The 21,264-nt window shown below is 47.0% G+C and overlaps 1 protein-coding gene across 3 annotated transcripts in view; it reads left to right on the top strand.

Annotated features, from left to right (window-relative positions):
- Nucleotides 1–20,775, top strand: part of TXNL1 (thioredoxin like 1) — a 28,382-nt gene extending 7,607 nt beyond the window's left edge. The window contains exons 3-9 of one of the 3 annotated variants that reach the window (XM_077346852.1): nt 1,490–1,663; nt 7,870–7,992; nt 8,776–8,845; nt 10,266–10,438; nt 11,691–11,795; nt 18,124–18,174; nt 20,503–20,775. In XM_077346852.1, the coding sequence (XP_077202967.1) occupies nt 1,490–1,663; nt 7,870–7,992; nt 8,776–8,845; nt 10,266–10,438; nt 11,691–11,795; nt 18,124–18,162 (684 nt within the window). In that variant the 3' untranslated portion in view covers nt 18,163–18,174; nt 20,503–20,775. Of the gene's footprint in view, nt 1–1,489; nt 1,664–7,869; nt 7,993–8,775; nt 8,846–10,265; nt 10,439–11,690; nt 11,796–16,546; nt 17,625–18,123; nt 18,175–20,502 lie in introns of those variants that run through there. The other 2 variants (XM_077346853.1, XM_077346851.1) reach the window with 2 other exon arrangements.
- Nucleotides 20,776–21,264: the final 489 nt, after the last annotated feature.

Here is a 21,264-nt window from a genome sequence, read left to right as displayed (position 1 = left end):
CCCAATCCGGCAGTTAATCAATATTTTCCCTTATTTGAAATGTATTTACTGGGCATCCCATTGATTTTTGTAGAGTGTAGCTGCTATGTTATGTGGGAATTAACTGAAGATCAAGATCTTTGGAGATTTTTAAACAGAGGCCAGATAGCCATCTGACGGAGGCTGATTCTGTGAAGGCTCAAGGGGGTGGCAGGTGACAGTAGATAAGTGACAGGGTTGTGAATGTCCTGTACAGTGCAGGGGGTTGGACTAAATAACCCATGAGGTCCCTTCCAACTTTATAAATCTGTGATTCTATGATTCTAAGATGCTTGGGTTGACCTTTAAAGCCCTATACAATCTGGGATCAGCATACCTGAAAGACTGCCTGCACCCTACACTGATTGCTACGGTCACCTTCCCAGAAAACTCACAAGAACCCGAAGCTAATCATTATGGTCCCAGGGAAACAACCTTGGCCTCAACCCAAGCCAGGGCCTTTTTGGTCCTGGCCCCGATCTGGTGGAATGAGCTCCCAGAAGAGCTCAGTCCCTGAGTGAGCTGTCTAAGTTCTGCTGGGCCTGTAAAACAGAGCTCTTCTGCTAGACCTTTGGTTGAGGCCGGGGTCAGGAACAACTTGGGCCCCTCCTCTGGCCAACGTTGAACCATCCGACGAACCCCTGACCTGTGGTAATTGGCTGAAGATTGGGGAGAATTGGGGACTAAGCCTCTTTAAAAACAAGCTAGAGGCATAGTCCCCAATTCTCTCCGATCGTCAGACAATTTTAAGACAACTTTAAAAGGGTTGATTGGTTTTATTGGGGTTCTTACTGTTTATATGTTAGCCGCCATGAGTCCCGCTTCAGAAAGTGATGGGATTGAAACTGAATGAATGGATGATTGACGAATGGATGAATAATTGACGAATAAATGAATTGTTGAAGGCTTTCACAGACGGAGTCCCCTGCTTGTTGTGGTGTTTCCGGGCTGTGGCCGTGGTCTGGTAATTGTAGTCCCTGACATTTTGCCAGTAACTGTGGCTGCTGAAATTTCTTGGACCAAAACCACCAGCCCACGGCCAGCCAGCCCAGAAAAACCTCAACCCCCCCCCATTTATGTCATTGACTTTAGGTGTCTTGTATCTTCTCCTTAAGAGCCTCTTGTGGCGCAGAGTGGTAAGCAGCTGAAAGGCTGTCTGAAAGCTCTGCCTATGAGGCTGGGAGTTCGATCCCAGCAGCCGGCTCAAGGTTGACTCAGCCTTCCATCCTTCCGAGGTCGGTAAAATGAGTACCCAGCTTGCTGCTGGGGGCTAAACGGTAATGACTGGGGAAGGCACTGGCAAACCACCCCGTATTGAGTCTGCCATGAAAACGCTGGAGGGCGTCACCCCAAGGGTCAGACATGACCCGGTGCTTGCACAGGGGACACCTTTACCTTCTCCTTACTTTGAAAATTGGATGCGACTGCCCCAGAGAGCTTGACAATGTTGCCTTCTTCTTTGGGGATCTAGGGAACAGCTGCAACCAATAATATATCAGCGACCCCAACGTTTCTTTTCTTCCGGAACAAAGTGCGAATCGACCAGTATCAAGGAGCTGATGCTGTCGGGCTAGAAGAGAAAATCAAGCAGCATCTAGAGAACGACCCTGGGAACAATGAGGATGCTGACATTCCCAAAGGATATGTATGTGGATTGTCTTTCAATATTATGCCTTCTAATGACTGATGCTTGCATTGCATTATAAACTTGCTAGTAAAGCCTGTTATGTGCGGAAATGCAGTGGGCACTAGCGACTGGCTTGGTGTAGGTGTTGTGTTGTTTGGTCACGCGTTTGTGGTTGCAGAAGCATTTTCAGGGCGGTGACCCTCCTAGGGCGAGAGACGTTCTGCTGAGATTGTTCTGCTGCTGCAAGTGGAAAATCTTTCGTGCCTGCAAACAAAAGCTCATGCCTTGAAGAAAACTTTGTTGGTGTAGTGGTTAGGGGTGCGGACTTCTAATTTGGCAAGCTGGGTTTGATTCCCCACTCTTTCTCCACATGCGACCAGCTGGGTGACCTTGGGCTTGCCACAGCACTGATAAAGCCGTTCTGACCGAGCAGGAATATCAGGGCTCTCTCAGCCTCACCCACCTCACAGGGTGTCTGTTGTGGGGAGAGGAAAGGGAAGGTGAATGTAAGCTGCTTTGAGACTCCTAGTAGATAAAAGTGGCATACAAGAACCAACTTTTCTTGAGTAATATCAGGGCTCTCTCAGCCTCACCTATCTCACAGGGTGTCTGTTGTGGGGATAATAAAGGGAAGGTGAATGTAAGCCGCTTTGAGAGTCCTTTTGGTAGAGAAAAGCGGCCCATAAGAACCAACTCTTCAAACTTTGTTGAAATGTTTCTTATTATATTTTGATGAATTTCACAGGACTGGTTTTGTTTGGGGTTTTTTTGCTTGTTTGTTTATCCACACACATCCTTGGGATGATCCTCGTGGCAATTGAAGGAAATGCCTACCTATCCAACACTCTGTCTGGAGACTTGCTCTGGAATTGGAGAAAACCTGCAGCTCAGGGGCTGTTGGATAGTTTGCTAAGAGGTGAGGGAGAGGAGATGGGGTAGGAGCTCCAGGGATTCACTGCTTACCCCATAAAGGTAGTAGAACTATCTTTCAGTCCAGTGACACCTTTAAGACCAATAAAGTTCATGATAGGAATTCTCCTGTGCAAGCACATTTCTTCAGATACAATATTTCATGTTTCACTGATTGGTGAGGGCTTTTAATGCTTCTCCCACACATCCCTTTGGAGCTGCAGAGAGAGAGAGAGAATGGGGGGAACGGGAAGACCCTGCTAAGTATTTGATCCCAAGGATCAGCTCTTTGGAGGGCCCCCCTGCCCACCATTTTGAATCTGTTGGTGTATCTGTTTGAAACATATAGAATCTTCTCTTTATTTCATTTCAAATCAGATAATTCAACAGCCAGAGCAAGCTCTGATTCTGTATAACGCATTTTCAGAAATGGAAACCCTCTTCAAGGGGTTTAATAAAAGGATTATTTAAGATTTTCAGAGTATACTTTAGGAGATCTCACATTGAGAGTTTAAAGGTTTAGGAGCCTTTGATCCTTTTGATAATACTTAGGTAATATTAAGATAGTTCAGTAACAGAAAAGAAAAAACACTAAAAATTTAAAATAATCCTTTCATTCAGCCACTGAAGAAGGTTTTCATCTTTGACAATGGGTATTATACGGATGTGCGCTTCATTTTCATTTCACCCTTGTTACATAAGTTTCCTGGGGCATCCAGGACAATTTTATACCTCCTCATTGCTCAGAGATACAAATTGTGCTACAATGTATAGTGTTGCCAGGTTCTTCACTGTAGTGCTGGAAATTCAGTGTAGGATGATTCACACTTAATGATTTGGAGAACAGTGATTAATTAGACTAATTTCCTGCACGTTATCTCTACTAAGCGCTGTAACAATCTGCTTTATGATTTTAGCAGTTTTATGGTCTTAGCTATTTTATGCTTCTAGTGAAATGCTTTTAGCTGTTTGATGCTCTTAGCTGTTTGTGTCCGTCGACTTCCGTACGCTGGTCTATGACTGTAATAAAGATCTGACTTCTGAAAATGAAAAACAAAAGGTGTAGGGACTTTTTAAAAGCTCGTCCCCCCCCCCCAAAAAAAAAGAAACCTCCACTTACTGGGGAGGGAGGCGGAGAAAGGTAGCTTGTAGTGAAAGCAGTTGCCAGGGGAAGTGAGGACCGCTAAAGGTATGGGATTTCTCTTCCTCTCTCCCACAAGTTTTTCACAAGGCCTGGCTGATATAATAATAACCTTGTTTTTATAGCCCGCCCTTCCCGGTTGGCTCAGGGCGGGTAACAGTGAGACATATACAATTAACTTCAACACTGATAAAACAGTTCCCAGATATTTCAATCAGATATATTAATTATATTAAATTATATTCTTAAACTGCCTATTTAAAAACCTTGCAGAGGAAGCCCGATTCTATTGGGCAAGTTGCTTTCTGTGGAGAGTGTATTGTTATTTTTTGTAGGGAGGCCAGAGTTTTCTTGATGTTTATTTTCTGTCCTCAGCCGTAGGTTTTAGGAACTTAGGCAGATTGCGAGTGGGTGGGCAGGAAGGGATGTGCCAGAGTTTGTCTCTTGTGGCCTTTCCATGCATACCCAGGGAATTGCTGATTACCACTGTGGGATGGTAGGTGAATTTCTCCCAGGCCAGGCTGGATTCTGGAGATTTTTGATGGGAGGGATCACTTGGACATGAAATTGGGGTCACTGTGGCTGGGCAGGAAGTTGTGAGTTCCTGCATTGTGCAGGGGGTTGGACTAGATGACCCTGGAGGTCCAGCTCTATGATTCTATTATTCTTAACAGCTCTGTGTCGCAGGCCCTACTGCTGTTGAAGATCCTGGAGGGCCCTGGTCTCCCCAGGGAGAGTGTCCCACGAGGTTGGAGCCAGGACCAAAAAGGCCCTGACTGATTGAGGCCAGTTTTCCCTCTTTGGGGCCAGGGTTCTTGAACAATTTCTGGTCGCTGGATCTTAATGCTCTGTGAGGCGGGGGGGGGGGTGTATAGCAGAAGAGGCAGTCCCATAAATACAGGGGGGGGCAGACCTCATGCTATCCATTTTTTAGGGTCACAACAATGAAAGATCAATAGCAGTGCTGTACGGTTTCATACCCACCCCTCCTGATAAGTTAATTTCAACTTTTCAGCAGAGAAACTATTTAAACTTGTTAGCTATGGCAGGAAAACATTAACTGCCCCTGCTTCCCGGACCCTTCCTTGCCACGCTAGAATCTCAAGCACAGATCTCCCTTGGAGTACCTGGTTCAACGTTCCATGCTGTATGTCCATCAACACTTACAAGGGAAAGAATTTGCACATGCAGGTGTATGTCCCAGACAGTCTCTTAACTCATAAGGAGCATAGCAGCGCTACGTCTATATCAGGCCCCTAAAACCGTCTTCAGATAACGAGGGAAACAAAGAATCGTCTCGTCAGACAACGGACTCCGGGTTCAAACCCGGGTTCCGAGAAATGGCGGCTGGCTGTCGGCAAACACCTTTTAGCACGTTTCCCCCAGTTGTTTGAGCCTTCAGCTTCGCCTCCTGAACCCTACAGATCAAAGCCTTGCCTGACAGCTGGAGTAACAAACACATGTAAATGAGACCCATAATGTGACAAAACACTCAATTGGAGCTGTCATTTTCATGACAGCTTCTGAGCAATATTTGGCTTAATGTTCCCGCTTTTTAAAAAAAGAGGTCCATTTTTGCCCTCTTCACCATAATATTAATGCAACCTTTGACAGGGCTTGGCACTTAATATTTCAGCAAGGAGCCAAGGCTGCTAATAGTCCACAAACCTGAATGGCTGGCCTTCCATTTCTGCACTGCAGCGAACGTCTGTGTTCCTTATTAGCAAATCCAATCCATTAGCTGGGGAAGCAGCTTTGCGGAAACCTAGAATTCCTTTAAATACAAAAACAAACCCCCATCTCTTTTCATATGCGAAGTACTTTAAATCCACAGCTGAATAGATGCTGACCCTTTCATGCTAATATGACCCAGCTCACTTTCCCAGCTGAATCTTTCTCATGTAAATATTGCCCCTGGGCTCATGTTCCCCTTGCCACCAGGAATACGGCTTGAATTTGTACCAGTTCAGGTTTACAAATGTGGTCTCTACCACGGTGAAGGCTCAAGGGGATGGCAGGTTACAGTGGATGAGCGGTAGGGTTGTGAGTGTCCTGCATAGTGCAGGGGGTTGGACTAGATGACTCTTCAGGTCCCTTCCAACTCTCTTATTCTGATTCTATGATTCTACGGTGTTCACTGGTCTAATGCAGCCTTTTTCAACTTTCTGATTGTGGAGGAACCCCTGAAATACATGTTAAGGGCTCAGGGATTCCCCCCTCCCCTCCGGAAGTGATCGCAGCTGGCCACGCCCCCGAAAGTGACATAAATGCACACGCCCATCAACCTTCTTTTGCTCCCCCCCCCCCAAACAAACCTTGACTACTGCTACAGTGGCTTTGCCTCATGTAGACCGGAAAGGGCAGAAACCAAGAAGGCAGCCCAAACACCCCGATACCACACCACAGCTGATCTCCCCCTTTGATTCTTACACCCATGCCCTACTCATTGAGCACTCTGGCCGGCGGTGGCCTGTTCTCTAGTTTGTGGCCATCCATTCAGTCAGGAAGGGAAAGGCTGCAGAGCTCCTGCAGACGCCTGGTTGGAAATCCCCGATTTAATGTGAATGTAAATAGTAATGCTAATTAATATGGCAGCTTTAACTTCTGAAGAACCACCAACTCTTACCTGCACTGCAATGCAGTTTTTGGCATTATAAAACCTGCCTTGGCTAAGTGGAGAGTTTCAGCATTAGTCTTTTCTATAGCTCTGTTATACCTCGCTGGGAGGACCCAAAGCAGCTTACAAAAAAACCCACAGTGCAGTTTAAACACTGTGGTTTGGGTAGCCAAGGCTAGCCTGATCTCAGAAGCTAAGCAGTGTGACCGCCAAGGGATGCCGTGGTCATGACGGTTAGGCAGGCCGGGGCAAGGGCAAATCGTCTATGGCACTCAACTTTTGACTGGGTTTCCCTAAGTTCACTGTGACTTGAGGGCAAAACAACACATTTCAATAGATGTGATTCTGGAGACGATGTCTCCTTATAGGCCGCTCTCAGTCCTGGAGAAATCGGGTACGACCATTGGCTGAAAGGAATGTGGCAGCAGGAAGTGCTCTAAATCAGGGGTAGTCAACCTGTGGTCCTCCAGGTGTCCATGGACTACAATTCTCATGAGCCCCTGCCAGCGTTTGATGGCAGGGGCTCATGGGAATTGTAGTCCATGGACATCTGGAGGACCACAGGTTGACTACCCCTGCTCTAAATCACAGCAGGAGAATAAGCAGCAGAGGGTGCTTTCCCTTGCCTGCCTCTGCATAGCAACCCACTGGTCTCCCATTCAAGCACTGACCGACATTGTGTAACCCTTAGAGCAGGAGTAGTCAAACTGTGGCCCTCCAGAACACTGGATCATGGGAATTGTAGTCCATGGATATCTGGAGGGGCCGCAGTTCGACTACCCCTGCCTTAGAGTATCTGGGGGAGGCAAGCTCAAATCCCCACTCTACTTGCTTGCTGGGTGACCTTGGACTAGTAGTTTCCCACACGCAGGGTAACCTTCCTCACACGGTTGCTGTGAAGGTCACATTTCTATTGATCCCCTAGCCTCCTGGAACATAATTTAGGGTTCTCAGTGGGTTACAGTGACCCAAGCGGAAGGGCCCATTGTTCAGTGGGAGAGCATCTGCTTGACATGCGGGAGGTCCCGGTTCTATCTGTAGTACCTCAAGTTAGAATCATGGAGTCCTAGAGTTGGAAGAGACCATTCAGGCCATCTTGTCCCACCCCCCTGTTCAGTGCAGGATCAGCCTAAAGCATCTGTCAAGCTGCTGCTTAAAGACCGCCCGTGTGGGGGAGCTCCCCACCTCTTTAGGCAGCCCATTCCACTGCTGAACTACTCTGAGTGGAGAAAATGTTTCCTGCTATCTAGCTGTTCCCATTCTACATGTCGTTTAAACCCATTACTTCTTTGGACAGAGGTTTCGGTACTGTCCTGTCTTTTCCTCTTTCCTCTAAAGTTTGATGCATTTTCCCCAGACCCAGAAAAAGGAGAAAATTGGTACTGCTGTATCAATTCTGAAAATACATGGACAGGAAGGTCGTGGCGGTGAAGGTCTCGTCAGCCTTTATAGGAGACTGGGGCTTTGCTCCTTATCTTTTGTTCTGCTACTACTCAAGCCCGGCCCGGTTAGATATGCCAGCCAGCCATTTAATCTCTGCCACTCTCTTCCTTGCAGATGGACCTGATGCCGTTCGTCAACAAAGCTGGTTGCGAATGCCTTAACGAAAGTGATGAACACGGGTTTGATAACTGTTTACGCAAAGACTCTTCTTACCTGGAATCGGACTGTGATGAGCAGGTATTACACTTCCAGAGAACATTTAATCTGGACTTCTAAGGGGAGGCCTTGCGAGACAAGGAGAGAAGAATTCCTCCAGCTGTGCATTTTACGAGTGCAATCCTAGGCTAAGTTTTGGCCATTTAAGCTGGTTGATTTCACAATCATAAACCGGAGTTATTCTGTATATAATAATAATAATGGCAGTAACAACTTTACGTTATAGCCGGTCCTTCTCCATTGGCTCAGGAGAGTTCAGCAGAGTGGGCACATTGATTGTCAATGTGTTGTAGTGGTTAAGAGTTCTGAGCTGGTTTCTGGGAGACAGGGGTTCAAATCCCCACTCCTGCCGTGGAAAATGACTGGGTGACCTAGGGCCAGTCATATTCTCCTGGTCTGACCTACCTCGCACGGTTGTTGGGAGGGTAAAATGGAGGAGAGGAGGATGGTGTAAGCCATTTGGGGTCCGAGTAAAATCAATAAATAAACAGCAACAAAGACAGGAGGGGGGAATGGGTTCTCCAAAAAAAATGCAATTCAACCTGGATCAAAATTAGCACTATGCCTTTGCTGCCTCTGAGATGTCTCCTACCTGGGTGGACAGTATTGGTGAAAGGTTAAGAATCTGTGCTCTAATGGCTCCACCACATTGTGGGTTTTTTAAAGTATGCTGTGAGGTCTGTTTGTCTCTGCCCAGAAACAGGCTTTGCGGTTCAAACCCCAAACAGGATTGTGGAATAATAATATTGTTGACAGATGCGTTTGAAACCTGCCTCACTGCTAATTTTTCCCCTCCTTCTGCAGCTGCTCATCACCGTAGCTTTTAATCAGCCTGTCAAACTTTATTCTATGAAATTTCACGGACCCGATAACGGTGAGTGGAGAGGCTTTTCTCAGGACGAAGTTGTTTCCCATTGTCGATAGTTTGAGCACCGCTGTGGTCTTGATAATACGAAGCCTAAGACGTAGGTTCACTGAGCTTGGTCCAGGTCCCACTTTGCCTCTCTGTGACTTCGGAAACCCTTTCAGGGCCGTCAGGAGACCTTGAGGCTTCACGAAACCCTGGTTGAGAAAGCACACTTCAGACTCCGAGCCTGATGATAAATGCCTATGGCTCTGTTGTTGTTGTTAGTTGCAAAGCCGTGTCCAACCCATCGCGACCCCATGGACAATGATCCTCCAGGCCTTCCTGTCCTCTCCCATTCCCCAGAGTCCATTTAAGTTTGCACCGACTGCTTCAGTGACTCCATCCAGCCACCTCATTCTCTGTCATCCCCTTCTTCTTTTGCCCTCCATCGCTCCCAGCATTAGGCTCTTCTCCAGGGCTCTATTGATTGATGTAATTTGGATCTGGCTACTAAGAACCTTGCTGGGGGGTAAACGGTAATGACTGGGGAAGGCACTGGCAAACCACCCCGTATTGAGTCTGCCATGAAAACGCTAGAGGGCGTCACCCCAAGAGTCAGACATGACTCGGTGCTTGCACAGGGGATACTTTTACCTTTACCTTTTACTAAGAACCATGTTGTCAGAGCCAGCTGGCTGTAATGGTTAAGACTGACAGCTTCTCATCTGGTGATCCAGGTTTGATTCCCCACTCCTCCCCCACATGCAGCCAACTGGGTGACCTTGGGCTTGCCACAGCCCTGATAGAGCTGTTCTCACAGAGCAGTCTCTCTCAGCCCCACCTCTCTCCCAAGGTTTCTGTTGTGGGGAGAGCAAGGGAACGTGATTATTAGCTGCTTTGAGGCTCCTTTGGACAGTGAAAAGTGGGGTATAAAACCCAACTCTTCTTCATTGTTAGCAGGGTTTGACTATGAAGAGAGACAGAAGCACCAGGTTTTTTAGATATATTAAAATAATTGTATTTATGAAGAGAAACAACCGTGCATAGAAAGAGAGCGATATAGATCTAACTATACAGCTGCCCTCATTCTTTTGTTGTTCAACTACTGTTCTGGCAGCAACAAAAGAAGAAGTGTAAAAAGAGCAGGAAGCCTCCTCTTAAGCCAATCAGGTCACTGGAGGAATTAACCATCAGTAACGTCCTGTCCTACCTATGCTATAAATATGCATTTCTTCCAATGCCCCCTGCAGGACACCCTCTATATTCCGGTCAGTAATGCCCATTGCAGATCTTGCACATTTCCGTCCTCCTTGTGTCACGTTCCAGGGAGCGGCGTGATCAAAGTCATGCCATGGGCCAGTGACATACAGAAAAACTTTCAAAGTTCCCCCAGTTATAAACGCCTGCTCCAAAATGGCTTGATTTTTAAAAATATATTTTAACACAGGTCAAGGTCCCAAGTATATAAAGATGTTCATCAACCTCCCCCGATCAATGGATTTCGAAGAAGCCGAAAGAAGCGAGCCGACTCAAGCTCTGGAGCTGTCGCCGGACGATATTAAAGAAGACAGCATCATCCAGCTTCGCTATGTAAAGTTCCAGAACGTTAACAGTGTCACTGTAAGTCCAGGGCCTCTCACGGTGTCTTCCTCCAGAGCCTTTCAAAAGATCACCTCCAAGAATGGTAGAACTTGGAGACCATAGTGCAGGCATGGCCAAACTGTGGCTCTCCAGATGTGGTCCATGGCCTGCAATTATCACAAGGGCTCCTGGGAAATGTAGTCCGTGAACATCTGGAGAGTCACAGTTTGGCCCCCCCGGCCATAGTAGAACTTTGAGCGCTCTAGCAGCAGAGCAATCCTTTGTTGTTGAGCCTACTAAACAGCCCTGGTGGGCATCATTCTCATGCAAAGCTCAAGAATATCCAGCATGCGCGTCCAATTCATCACCACTGGGCCTTTGTTTTGTGTTCTCTAATGTTTGAAGGTTGGGCCTGCTCCCATGGACCATGCTGCCATCGCTTCATGCATGGTATGCGTTAATGGGTGATTCTCCCTATGTTCTCCTGTTAAGAAGCTTCTTTCTGGGTCTAGATTTCCCCCCTTGTCGTTCTCCCTTCTGACTACTTCTTTGGGGGGGAGGGTTCAACCACGGGCTGCCATCATTCTGAGTACCTCCAGTAGGGTCAGATCCTGCCGTTTATCTCAAATGTGTTTCCGTCAGTGTATTTGAAGTGGCCTGTTGAGAATTGTCACTCAGCTGTGGACAGCTTGGACCGGACCCAGGCAAAATTGGCCACTCGAACCCAGTCCCTTTTCCCACTGCAGACACTCATCATCTCCTTCCCCAGGGTCCTTTATTCCCCTGACAACAGCACTTCACGTAAATCGATGAGTTGCAGTCGGAAGCAGGAGAGATCTGCCGGTGGGGAACTCCATCTGGATGCAACCCCGTCTGCCAGTTTGGTGCAGTGGTTAGGAGCGCGGACTTCTAATCTGGCATGCCGGGTTCGATTCTGCACTCCCCCACATGCCACCAGCTGGGAGACCTTGGGCTCGTCACAGCACTGATAAAACTGTTCTAACTGAGCAGTAATAACAGGGCTCTCTCAGCCTCACCCATCTTACAGGGTGTCTGTTGTGGGGAGAGGAAAGGGAAGGTGAATGGAAGCAGCTTTGAGCCTCCTTCGGGTAGAGAAAAGCGGCATATAAGAACCAACTCTTCATCTTCTCCTCCTCCTCCTCCTTGAAGTAAATGCATTTTAGTTAGGACGTAACCCGCCCCGAGTCCACAAAGAGAAGGCGGGAAACCAATACCATTCTCATCTATTAGTGATGTAAATGATAAAATAAATCAATCTTCTACGTTTCAGTTATTTGTCCAGTGCAATCAAGGAGACGAGGAGACAACGAGAATCACGTATTTCACATTCATCGGAACGCCAGTCCAAGCGACAAATATGAATGACTTTAAGCGGGTACGTTCGAAGGCTGGGCCTCAAATCAAATCAAATGGCAGGCTTGGGTTTGTCCGAAGTTCGTGGGTGGTTTCCGCTGGAAGAGTGTGATGTTTTTGTCTGTTTGGCACGGCAGCCAGAGAGTTGAAGGCCTCTTGGCTGGGCTGTTCGGGGTGTGTTTGCAAGGAGTTGAAGACTGAGTGTCGGAAAGTCTTGTGAAGACCAGCAACCTCTTAAGGCAGGTTTCTCCAAAGTGGATTCTTTTCTCCCTAAGGACCAGGGTTTTTAGAGGGATGGGGGAAACGGCTGCTGATCCTCCCTTCCGCAGGATTCCCACCAGAGTCCGTATGACGACTAGCATCGGGGTTGTCTTAAAAAGTCCACCCTATTGTGCCAAGCTCTCTTGCCTCCAAGACGGACGTTGTAGACAGGAAGTAGGTAGAAAAATCATAAGCCCTGGAGAAGACATGATTGAAATGGAATTTTAGAAAGCATTGCTTGGTTCCCTTCTGATAACTCAGCCCTCGCTGCCTATCGTTCATGACCTCTTTGCAGTCAGCAGGCCTCGTGTTCTCATTCTTCACAGCCCAACAAAATAACACTCAGGATGCAAAAGAAATCAGTCCTTCACTCGTGCGTGGAACTTGCAAATGCGCTGAATCATATTGCTTTGGGCTAAGCCTGCCTTTTAAATTGGGGTCAGGTAAAAGAGCCTCTTGTGGTGCAGGGTGGTAAGGCAGCAGAAATGCTGTCCGAAGCTGTCTGCTCATGAGGCTGGGAGTTCGATCCCAGCAGCCGGCTCAAGGTCGACTCAGCCTTCCATCCTTCCGAGGTTGGTAAAATGAGTACCCAGCTTGCTGGGAGGTAAACGGTAATGACTGGGGAAGGCACTGGCAAACCACCCCGTATTGAGTCTGCCAAGAAAACGCTGGAGGGCGTCAGCCCAAGGGTCAGAACTGATCGTCATGGACCAAAGTGGCCAAGTAGCTGTGACTGCCAGAATAAATGCATTAACTTGGGAAGAAATGAAAGCATCAGTAAATTCCCTTCATCATTTCAGAAGAATAGATAAATAGCTTGAGAGAAAGCACTGCTCTGCTTGCGAAGGAGGAGAGGGCAATAGTCATGAACTTCTGCCCGTCCTCTGCTACAGCCCTTCTCAATGTTTTTACCCTTAAGAAACCCCTGAAACATTCCTCAGGCTTTGAGAAAGCCCAGAAGTGGCGTGATCATGCAGAATATGGCCAGGACGCATAGCTTTGTACCTGCCCACCTGTTCTTGGGGGATTGGAGGTTTTATGGGGGTTGTTTTATGTGAACTGCCTTGAGTCCTTGGAGGAAGGCGGCCTATAAATCTAATAAGCAGCAGCACATGGGAATCCCTACGTTAAAAACACTCGAGAATCCCTGACTTAAGAAGGATGTACGCTGGCCATGTGCATGACGGTGTGTTAGTCTTTTTTTAAAAAATGGCTGGAATCAGCACTGCACAGGGAGCTTGCCTGTTCGCCTGACGTGGTCAAGGTTGACTTTGTTTTCTACATTTTGTAAACTGTAAATAGACGGAGCATCTTTCTGCTTGTCTGCAGCGTTCTTGTTGCCGTTTTTTTCCCCGACGTCATGCACTTCTGTGAAATGGTTGCATGCCTAGTAAATATGTCTGTACAGGAGTAGGTTTTCAGGATGCTGGTAAATTAGGAAAGCAGCTTGCATATTCTGAGTTGGAATGGAGCTTTCCCATGGCACTTCCTCCCTCTTGAATCCTTCTTCTGGAGAGTGGGTGGGGACAATTCAGGAGAGTTTTCTCTTGTTTGAAGAACGTTTTTTGCTCCCTTTTTAAAAACAAGCTAAATTTTCGCCAAAGTGGACTTTTTAAATTATTTATTTATTTGTTTACACACACACACACCACCCTCCGTTACGGCTATGTACAATATATAATACATCAATAAAACATAGTATTAAAACCTTAAACCCACCAATAAATCAGAATATTAAATCTCAGCACATTAAAAGCCCAACTTCCCAGCCGTTTTCCAGGGTGCCTGTCAGAGGGCATTCTCCATGGGGGGTTGTCTGGGGGAGGCCCATTTGATATTATTGGAATATGTCTTTCTGCTGGTGCATCATGCTAAGTAGAAGGGCACTTCTGCAGTTGGGAGGGAGAGAAAGGTGAGTTTTGTAGAATTGCTTGCCTCGACATCATCGAGAGAGGCAGGGTATACATTCCAAAATAAAATAAATAAATTAGCAGAAGCACCATCTGTGCATGTCCAGAATGCCCCTGGCCTAAGCTGTACCTCAGCTATTGAGGCAAGCTCTGGTTTCATCACAAGCAGAGCGGTGGACCCAGAGAGATTCACTGGGTAGCCATTTTGGTCTACAGTAAAGCAGTTAGGTCAGAGTCTAGCAGCACCTCGGGGACCAGAAGAATACGTTGTTGTAAGCTTTCCGGAGCGCTGACTCTCATAAGATGATAACCTTATGCCCTTGTTGGTCTCAAAGGTGATTCTGGACCTGAATCTAAGTGAATTAAATGGGGAGGCCCGTTAACCACCTCTTGCAGGGGATGCCATGAAGGATGAGGTTAAAGAAGATCTAGGGTGCGTAAATGGGAGAGGGCGACACTGGGCATGAAGACTTGATGAGAGCTGAATGGGGGAAAGTCCTGGGATCACCATGAGAATCCAGTTGTGTGCTCTCACACTTTGTGATATAAGACATTCAGTGGGAAGAGTGTAGTTTGGTTACATTCAGCATATAGGAAGGAGGAAACATGGGACTATTTTGATAGGTTCACCTCCTCCTCCCTTGAATTAAGGCAGATTGCAAGAGGCCTTGCAGATGCCAAACTTGTTTTATTGTTGTATCATTCGCATTGCAGTAATGTAACAGACTTCAAGATGTGTCCAAGACTGCAGAACTCACACGTAGGGTTATATCTTCGGAGCCTTTTTATCTTTGTTCCCCCCCCCCACTGGGCACTGACCTCGTTTCCCCAGAATAACTTCAGTGGCTAATTTCTGCTTTGGTCCTAACAGCATCTCATCTTGTACATTGTCCCGGATGAAGCCAAGGATGTCCTTCCACTGGGATATCAAGCTGAGTAGAATGGCATTTCTGCAGGTAGAAGGGAGGAGGGTAATTTTTGCCAAGGCTTTCTCCCTTAAGAGTGCTTCGTAGGAGCGGGAAAGTAGGGAAGTCCCATTCCATGTAAGCTTTGTTCTGCTCTGGATCCAGGCCCTTGCCTGTCTCTTAGGATCTGCAAAAACACTGGGATTGCCTTTTCAAGGGCCTTCCAGGTCCAGTGACCTATGTGGGCCATGAATTTTGCATATGTTGGTCTAAAGCAGGGTGCTATAGGAGGCGGAGCAAGGCACAAAATGGTGGCTGCAGCTTTCTTTCAGTCACATCCTTGTGCTGTGATGCCAAAATAATGTTTTTAAAAATCTGCGCAGCAAATCAAATCTCCAGTGGCAAAAGCCCCGCCTGGCCCCAATCACATTCCAAAAACACATGGAGGGCACCAGGGAAGGTATCAGTGGACATCGTAGTCCCCACACACACCGCACTGGAGACCCGAACCTGGTATAAAATACTCAAAGTGAAATTAAGTTCCGTATAGTGAGTGAAGTCCATATTCGGAAGAGAATTGACAACCTTGGTACATGGTTTAATCTATCGCTATATTGTAGAATCCGGTAGAAATATTACATCCGAGAAGATCTTTGAAATAGTAGCCCTTCCAGGTTGAACGTGCCAGGAGGGCTACAAGCAGCAGCATGAGAGCTGGTTTGATCCCCATTTTCCTGACTGTCGTGTTGAATATAGACTCGCGTTGCTTAGCATGCTGCACGGTTTGCTGAAATGCTGCAGGCTTTCAAGTTACCAAGACCCTTTCAACCAGACCTGCTTTATTTACTTTTTTTACTTTATTTATTTGACTTATAGACCACCCTTCCCTAAAAGTTAGGCTTGGGGCAGTGTACAATATTCTAGATTCTCAAGATAGGTATATAGTTCTAATAAGAGTAAAAACAGTAAGCCCTGAATGCTCCATTAACCAATCTTCTGAGCCTTGTTCTTGCTTCTGCATCTCTGGTGGCGTATTCCAGAGTGGGAGAGAGGAGGCCTGTTTGATTTTTACTTGCTTGCTCTGGCCTCAACCATATGCCTGGTGGAATAGCGCCATTTTGCAGGCCCTGTGGAACCGTGGCTATTCCGTCATGACCCGGATTTCCGCCGGCAGCATGTTCCGCCAGGCTGGGTCCAGGTCTGGAACGGCCTTGGCCCTGGTTGAGGCCAGGTGCACTTCTTTTGGGACAGGGCCCACTAACAGATTAGCATTTGAAGATCTTAGTGTTCTTCTGGGGCATACTGGAAGGGCAGTCCCTCAGGTACGCAGGGCCCAGGCCTTAAAGGCCTTGATCATTAATATTGAGGAGGGAGGGAGAGATTTGGGGGTTGTGATTTTAATTTATTTTTAACTGGAAAACATTCTTTAATCATTATCGTAAGCCTCCTTCTCCTGTGCCAAACCAGTCGTAAATGTTTTGATAAATGAATGAATATTATGATGGGCCCCACAAGAAGCCTACGACGATTTGTGTTAAACAACAGCCCAAGTGCAGTTGCATGAGATGTGCATCCGTTTGGGGTATTCTCCCTCCCTCCTCCCCGGCATGACGCATCCATTCCTTCCTGTTCATTCAGTGGCTAGTTTTAATCCCCCTGCTTCATTCTAACCCTCTTGTTTTTTTACTATCTTTCAGCATTTCCCTGGTCCCAAGAGATAAAAATGCGGAAGATATAGACATGTCTCTTATTCTTAAAAGATCTTGTCCTTCCACCGCCCCCCCCGTCCCAGTTCCCTCTGCTCATCTTGCGTTTTCCACCAATCACTGCCTACTTCTTCGTCTTCCAAGACGGCATTCATTCTCTCACGGACTCGCCTCTTTCGTTTTTTTTAACAGTGCCATTTTAAAATCTTCTTTTCTCATCCTGTGCTGCTTTTCGAATGTCTCGTCCTGTTGTCAGCTAGGGGGACTCCTTGTCATACCTCCCTGCAGTTCAGAGGTTTTCCTTTCTTGGGATATCACTTCACACTTGACTGCCTGGTAGACGCTTCCCCAGCTTACAGTGTGCGTTGGGTCCAGTGGGGGGAGGCTGTGCTCTTTGCAAGATCATTTGGTGCTGGGAAGAGCAAAGGTTGCCGTATTGGTCGGTCGATCGCCCATGAAGACGAGGCCGAAATCGGACCAGGTGTCAAAATTGAATTCTGCGTCGTTTGATGGCAAGAACAAGAATGAGGAGATGCATGCTCCTTGGAGCTGCAGTAGTTGACTCAGCAAAGCTGCCCCTTTCAGGCACGAATTGACGTAGCAGTAGAAAAGAGCAAATGCATCCATCGGCCCCCAAGAAAAATGGTTTTGTGAAAACTAAAAAAAGGGGCAAGAGTCCGGTAGTCCCCTAGCACCTTAAAGAATTAACAAAATGTGTGGCAGAAGTGAACAGTGACGCAACCAAGATCCTACCCTGTCACAAACGGTGCTTCTATACTCCTGCTCTTTTCAATTCCTATGGACAGACTAACACAGCTTCACATCTTGAGCTAGAATTTACCTAGGAAGTACTGGCCATCAAACCGTTAGGCTTAAATGGCTGGTAGCAGTTTCAGACGTTAATTTCATTCCCTCCTACTTACAAGCGCAGGGGGAGGGGCAAAATCAGTCGCTGAAATGGCTGGAAGCTCCTTTGAACAATAATGAGAAGACTGTAAGATTCAGGTCGGTAGCTGTGTTGGTCTAAAGCAGGGATAGTCAAACTGCAGCCTTCCAGATCTCCATGGACTACAATTCCCATGAGCCCCTGCCAGCAGGGGCTCATGGGAATTGTAGTCCATTGACATCTGGAGGGCCGCAGTTTAACTACCCCTGGTCCAAAGCAAAAAGTTTGAGTCTAGTGGCACTTTGAAGACCAACACATTTTAATTCTGGATCTTAAGTTTTTGTGTGCATTTTATGCACATTGTCCTCAGATCCTTTTGTCGGTCTTCAAGGTGCCACCAGACTCCAACTTCATCCAGAAGGCATAAATCGTTCACCTCCCGGTCCCCAATAAATAATCTGAACTTCATTCATCCCCAATACAGGAAAACAAGTCTTGTGGCGTTTCTACACAAATGTTGGATCTGTTACAAATTAGTTACAAATTAGTCACCGATCTGCTTTGTTTCTTTTTTCCCCATGCATATAATTTGCTTGGTTGGTAAGGAAGAGAGAATATACAGTCAGTTCTGATTGTGCCTGACAAAATATCAATGCCAGAATGTTTAACTTTTTTTCCCCAGGTAATACACATGGGCCAGTTGTCCATTTCCCCCTTCTGAATGGGATAAGACGTAATAATTTTCTTTTCTTTTTTGAGACGGTCGGTCTACCTCTGCTAACCTCGAGATTGTTTAATTTGTGGATGTAACTCTGCTTAATGCAAACGGGAGTGCCTTGCTTTCCCACACAAGTGAACAATAAATGTTTCACCCTTTGGGTCTGGTTTAATTTTGCCTTTGTATAACAGAATTAATCAAATCTTAACTGGTGGATTTTTCCTTTTTTACACAATGTTGTGGTGATGTGAAATTTTAGTTCCGCTTTTAGGTACTCTTCAGAAGGGTCCCATCTGCATTCTGCTAGGCTAGGCCAGTCTTAATTTTTTTGGGGGGGGCAGGGTGAATATTTGGGATATTTTACTGTACAATTCAGTGACAGCCAGCTTGGCGTTGTGGTTAAGAGCAGCAGCCTCTAATCTGGAGAACAGAGTTTGATTCCCTCTTTTGTCCACATGAGGCCTGCTGGGTGACCTTGGGCCGGTCACAGTTCTCTCAAATCCACCTACCTCACAAGGTGTCTGTTATGGAGAGAGGAGGGCTAGGAGACTGTAAGGTGCTTTGAGACTCCTTTGAGTAGTAAAAGCTGGGGTACCAAAAAAAAAAAAACCAAACAAAAGAAAACCGCTCTTCAATGCTGAAAATTGGATATTAGACTTCAGAGTTTGCCAAATTTCCTGCCGTTGCCCTGAAGACTGAATAATTTCACATCTTGGTTAACAAATAATTCTGAAAACAATCTTTTTAAAATGCTTAGTGTGTTTACGTTGATCTGTGGAATTAATGACCCCCAGCATGCCTCAATGCGCTGAGACCTGTCTTCCTCCCAGTACAGACATGTGTAGAAATAGGCTCTACTCTCAACATTGGGGTTCACGGCCAAGATAGTACGAATGAGAGAGCTAATTCTGTTGCCGTCTGAGCCACCCCAGTCCTCCCCGTCCTTCTCCCGTGGGCCGCCATCTTGATTCCATGCTGTAATCAGCGGGCTACCATCTCTATTGTGTGCAGGGGCCATTTGTTTCTTTAGCACTATGGCAATGGTTTATATAGCCTCTATGGTTTATAGAGCCTCTTGTGGCGCAGGGTGGTAAGGCACCAGAAATGTTGTCTGAAGCTGTCTGCCCATGAGGCTGGGAGTTCAATCCCAGCAGCCGGCTCAAGGTTGACTCAGCCTTCCATCCTTCCGAGGTCGGTAAAATGAGTACCCAGCTTGCTTCCTTGGGGGTAAACGGTCATGACTGGGGAAGGCACTGGCAAACCACCCCGTATTGAGTCTGCCAAGAAAACGCCAGAGGGCGTCACCCCAAGGGTCAGACATGACTCGGTGCTTGCACAGGGGATACCTTTACCTTTTATATAGCTTTCTTGGACCATGGAGAGATCTTCCCCAGGGACAGTGCTAGACCCCACCCTTCTGAGCTGACAAATTTCCAAGCAACCAATGGTGAATGACATTTCCCAGTCTTTTGGGATGGGTCCATCTACCTCTGCTAACCTCACCCATTGTAATTCGTGGATGTAATTCTGCTTAATCCATACCGGATCACCCAGTTGTTTAACCGCAAGCGATGAATAAGTGTTTTTTGCTCTTTTGTGCTCAAACCGCACTACTAAATATTTGAGTCCCAATGTGTTGAAATCTGCCTCTGCCTCCACACCCTGCCTCTCCCAGGAAATAACATAGACATCACCCCCATTCATTGCCAAGCATGGAAGGATGAGAAACCTGATTCTGGGCCTGGGGAGCCCCAGCCAGGGATCTCTTGGAGTTTTGTCCAGATGCACCATAGTATCCGAACTTGCTTACCAAGTTGCCTGTTCCTGCCAGTGGTCTTGTGGGATTGGCCATCGCTCTCCCTTCAGAGGTTCTGGCAAAAGTCCAGTTTGACAGTCTGGAACTCGGGGGGTTACTGGGGAGGCCCGTAGTCGCAATGCGGTGTTCTGGACCTCACAATCCATTCTTCCTGTTCCTGAAATTGTCTTTGGGCTTCCCTCCATAGCAGGACACGGAATGATGCTTCCCTATGAATCTAGGCCCAGAAGGGGTAGGCCCGTTCCCAGGTGTTTGGGAAGGAGGGAGGGACTTGTATCCAGTTCAACTCATAACTGGCGACAGGCTTAATTGGCTTATCCTATTAATTTCCCCCATTCAATCCTTTGCTGTTTTGTTGTGGGGTCTAGGTTGGGCTTGTGAAGGTCTCTCTTCCTCATCCTTGCCAGCTTCGGTATGCACAGGGAAGAGAGAAATCATTGCAACTGCCCCCAGCTCCTTTAATTGCGTGGGGACGAGTCTTTTTGCCAGTTCTCCGAGCGCTGACGTACCTTTTCTCTTCCCAACAGGTGGTCGGCAAGAAAGGAGAGAGCCACTAGGTTCCGATGGGAAACACTGGAAAGGCCTTATTGCAAATCAACGCGAGATCGTCACGCGCATCTCAGATTCCCGGGAAGCTGCTCGACCAGACGCAAGAGAGACTCTCAGTCTGTTCCATTTTAATACCATCACCAATAAAAAAATCGCTGCATTTTTGTTAGTATGGGATTTCGCTCCAGTGTTGACTGTTGTAATCTTGGGACGTGGAATTTGTAAATAAACTTCATTCATTTTGCCAAGTTGCACAGCGGAAGGTTTGGCGTTTCCTGAGCCAAAGATGGCTTTAGGGGGTTGAAGCTGGGGCTCGGCTGGGGCTCTTGTGTCGTTCTTTTTCTCCTCTTAATGTTCTAACGGTCTCCGGTCGGGAGGTGGATTTTGCCAGTCGATAACTGGCATCAAGGTATTTCACTGGAAATCGTTTGTCACTTGAAAATCTGGCTCCTGCCTCTGTATCCTAAGACTGATTTGCACCTAGTTTTGCTCAAAGCCCACAATGGGGGTGGGAGCCAGGACGCTCCTGTCCCCCATGACCTGGAGCAGGGGTAGTCAACCTGTGGTCCTCCAGATGTTCGTGGACTACAATTCCCATGAGCCCCTGCCAGCATTTGCAGGGCATTGTAATCCATAAACATCTAGAGGACCACAGGTTGACTACCCCATGTCCTGGAGTCAAGGCCCAAAAATCCCTGTGCACTTTTTTCTTTTGCCTCTGGGAATGGCCCAAAGGGAAG

The sequence above is a fragment of the Paroedura picta genome, chromosome 7 (genome assembly GCF_049243985.1).
Source record: "Paroedura picta isolate Pp20150507F chromosome 7, Ppicta_v3.0, whole genome shotgun sequence".
In the NCBI taxonomy this organism is placed as follows: Eukaryota; Metazoa; Chordata; class Lepidosauria; order Squamata; family Gekkonidae; genus Paroedura; species Paroedura picta.
This window is presented reverse-complemented; position numbering and strand designations above follow the sequence as displayed.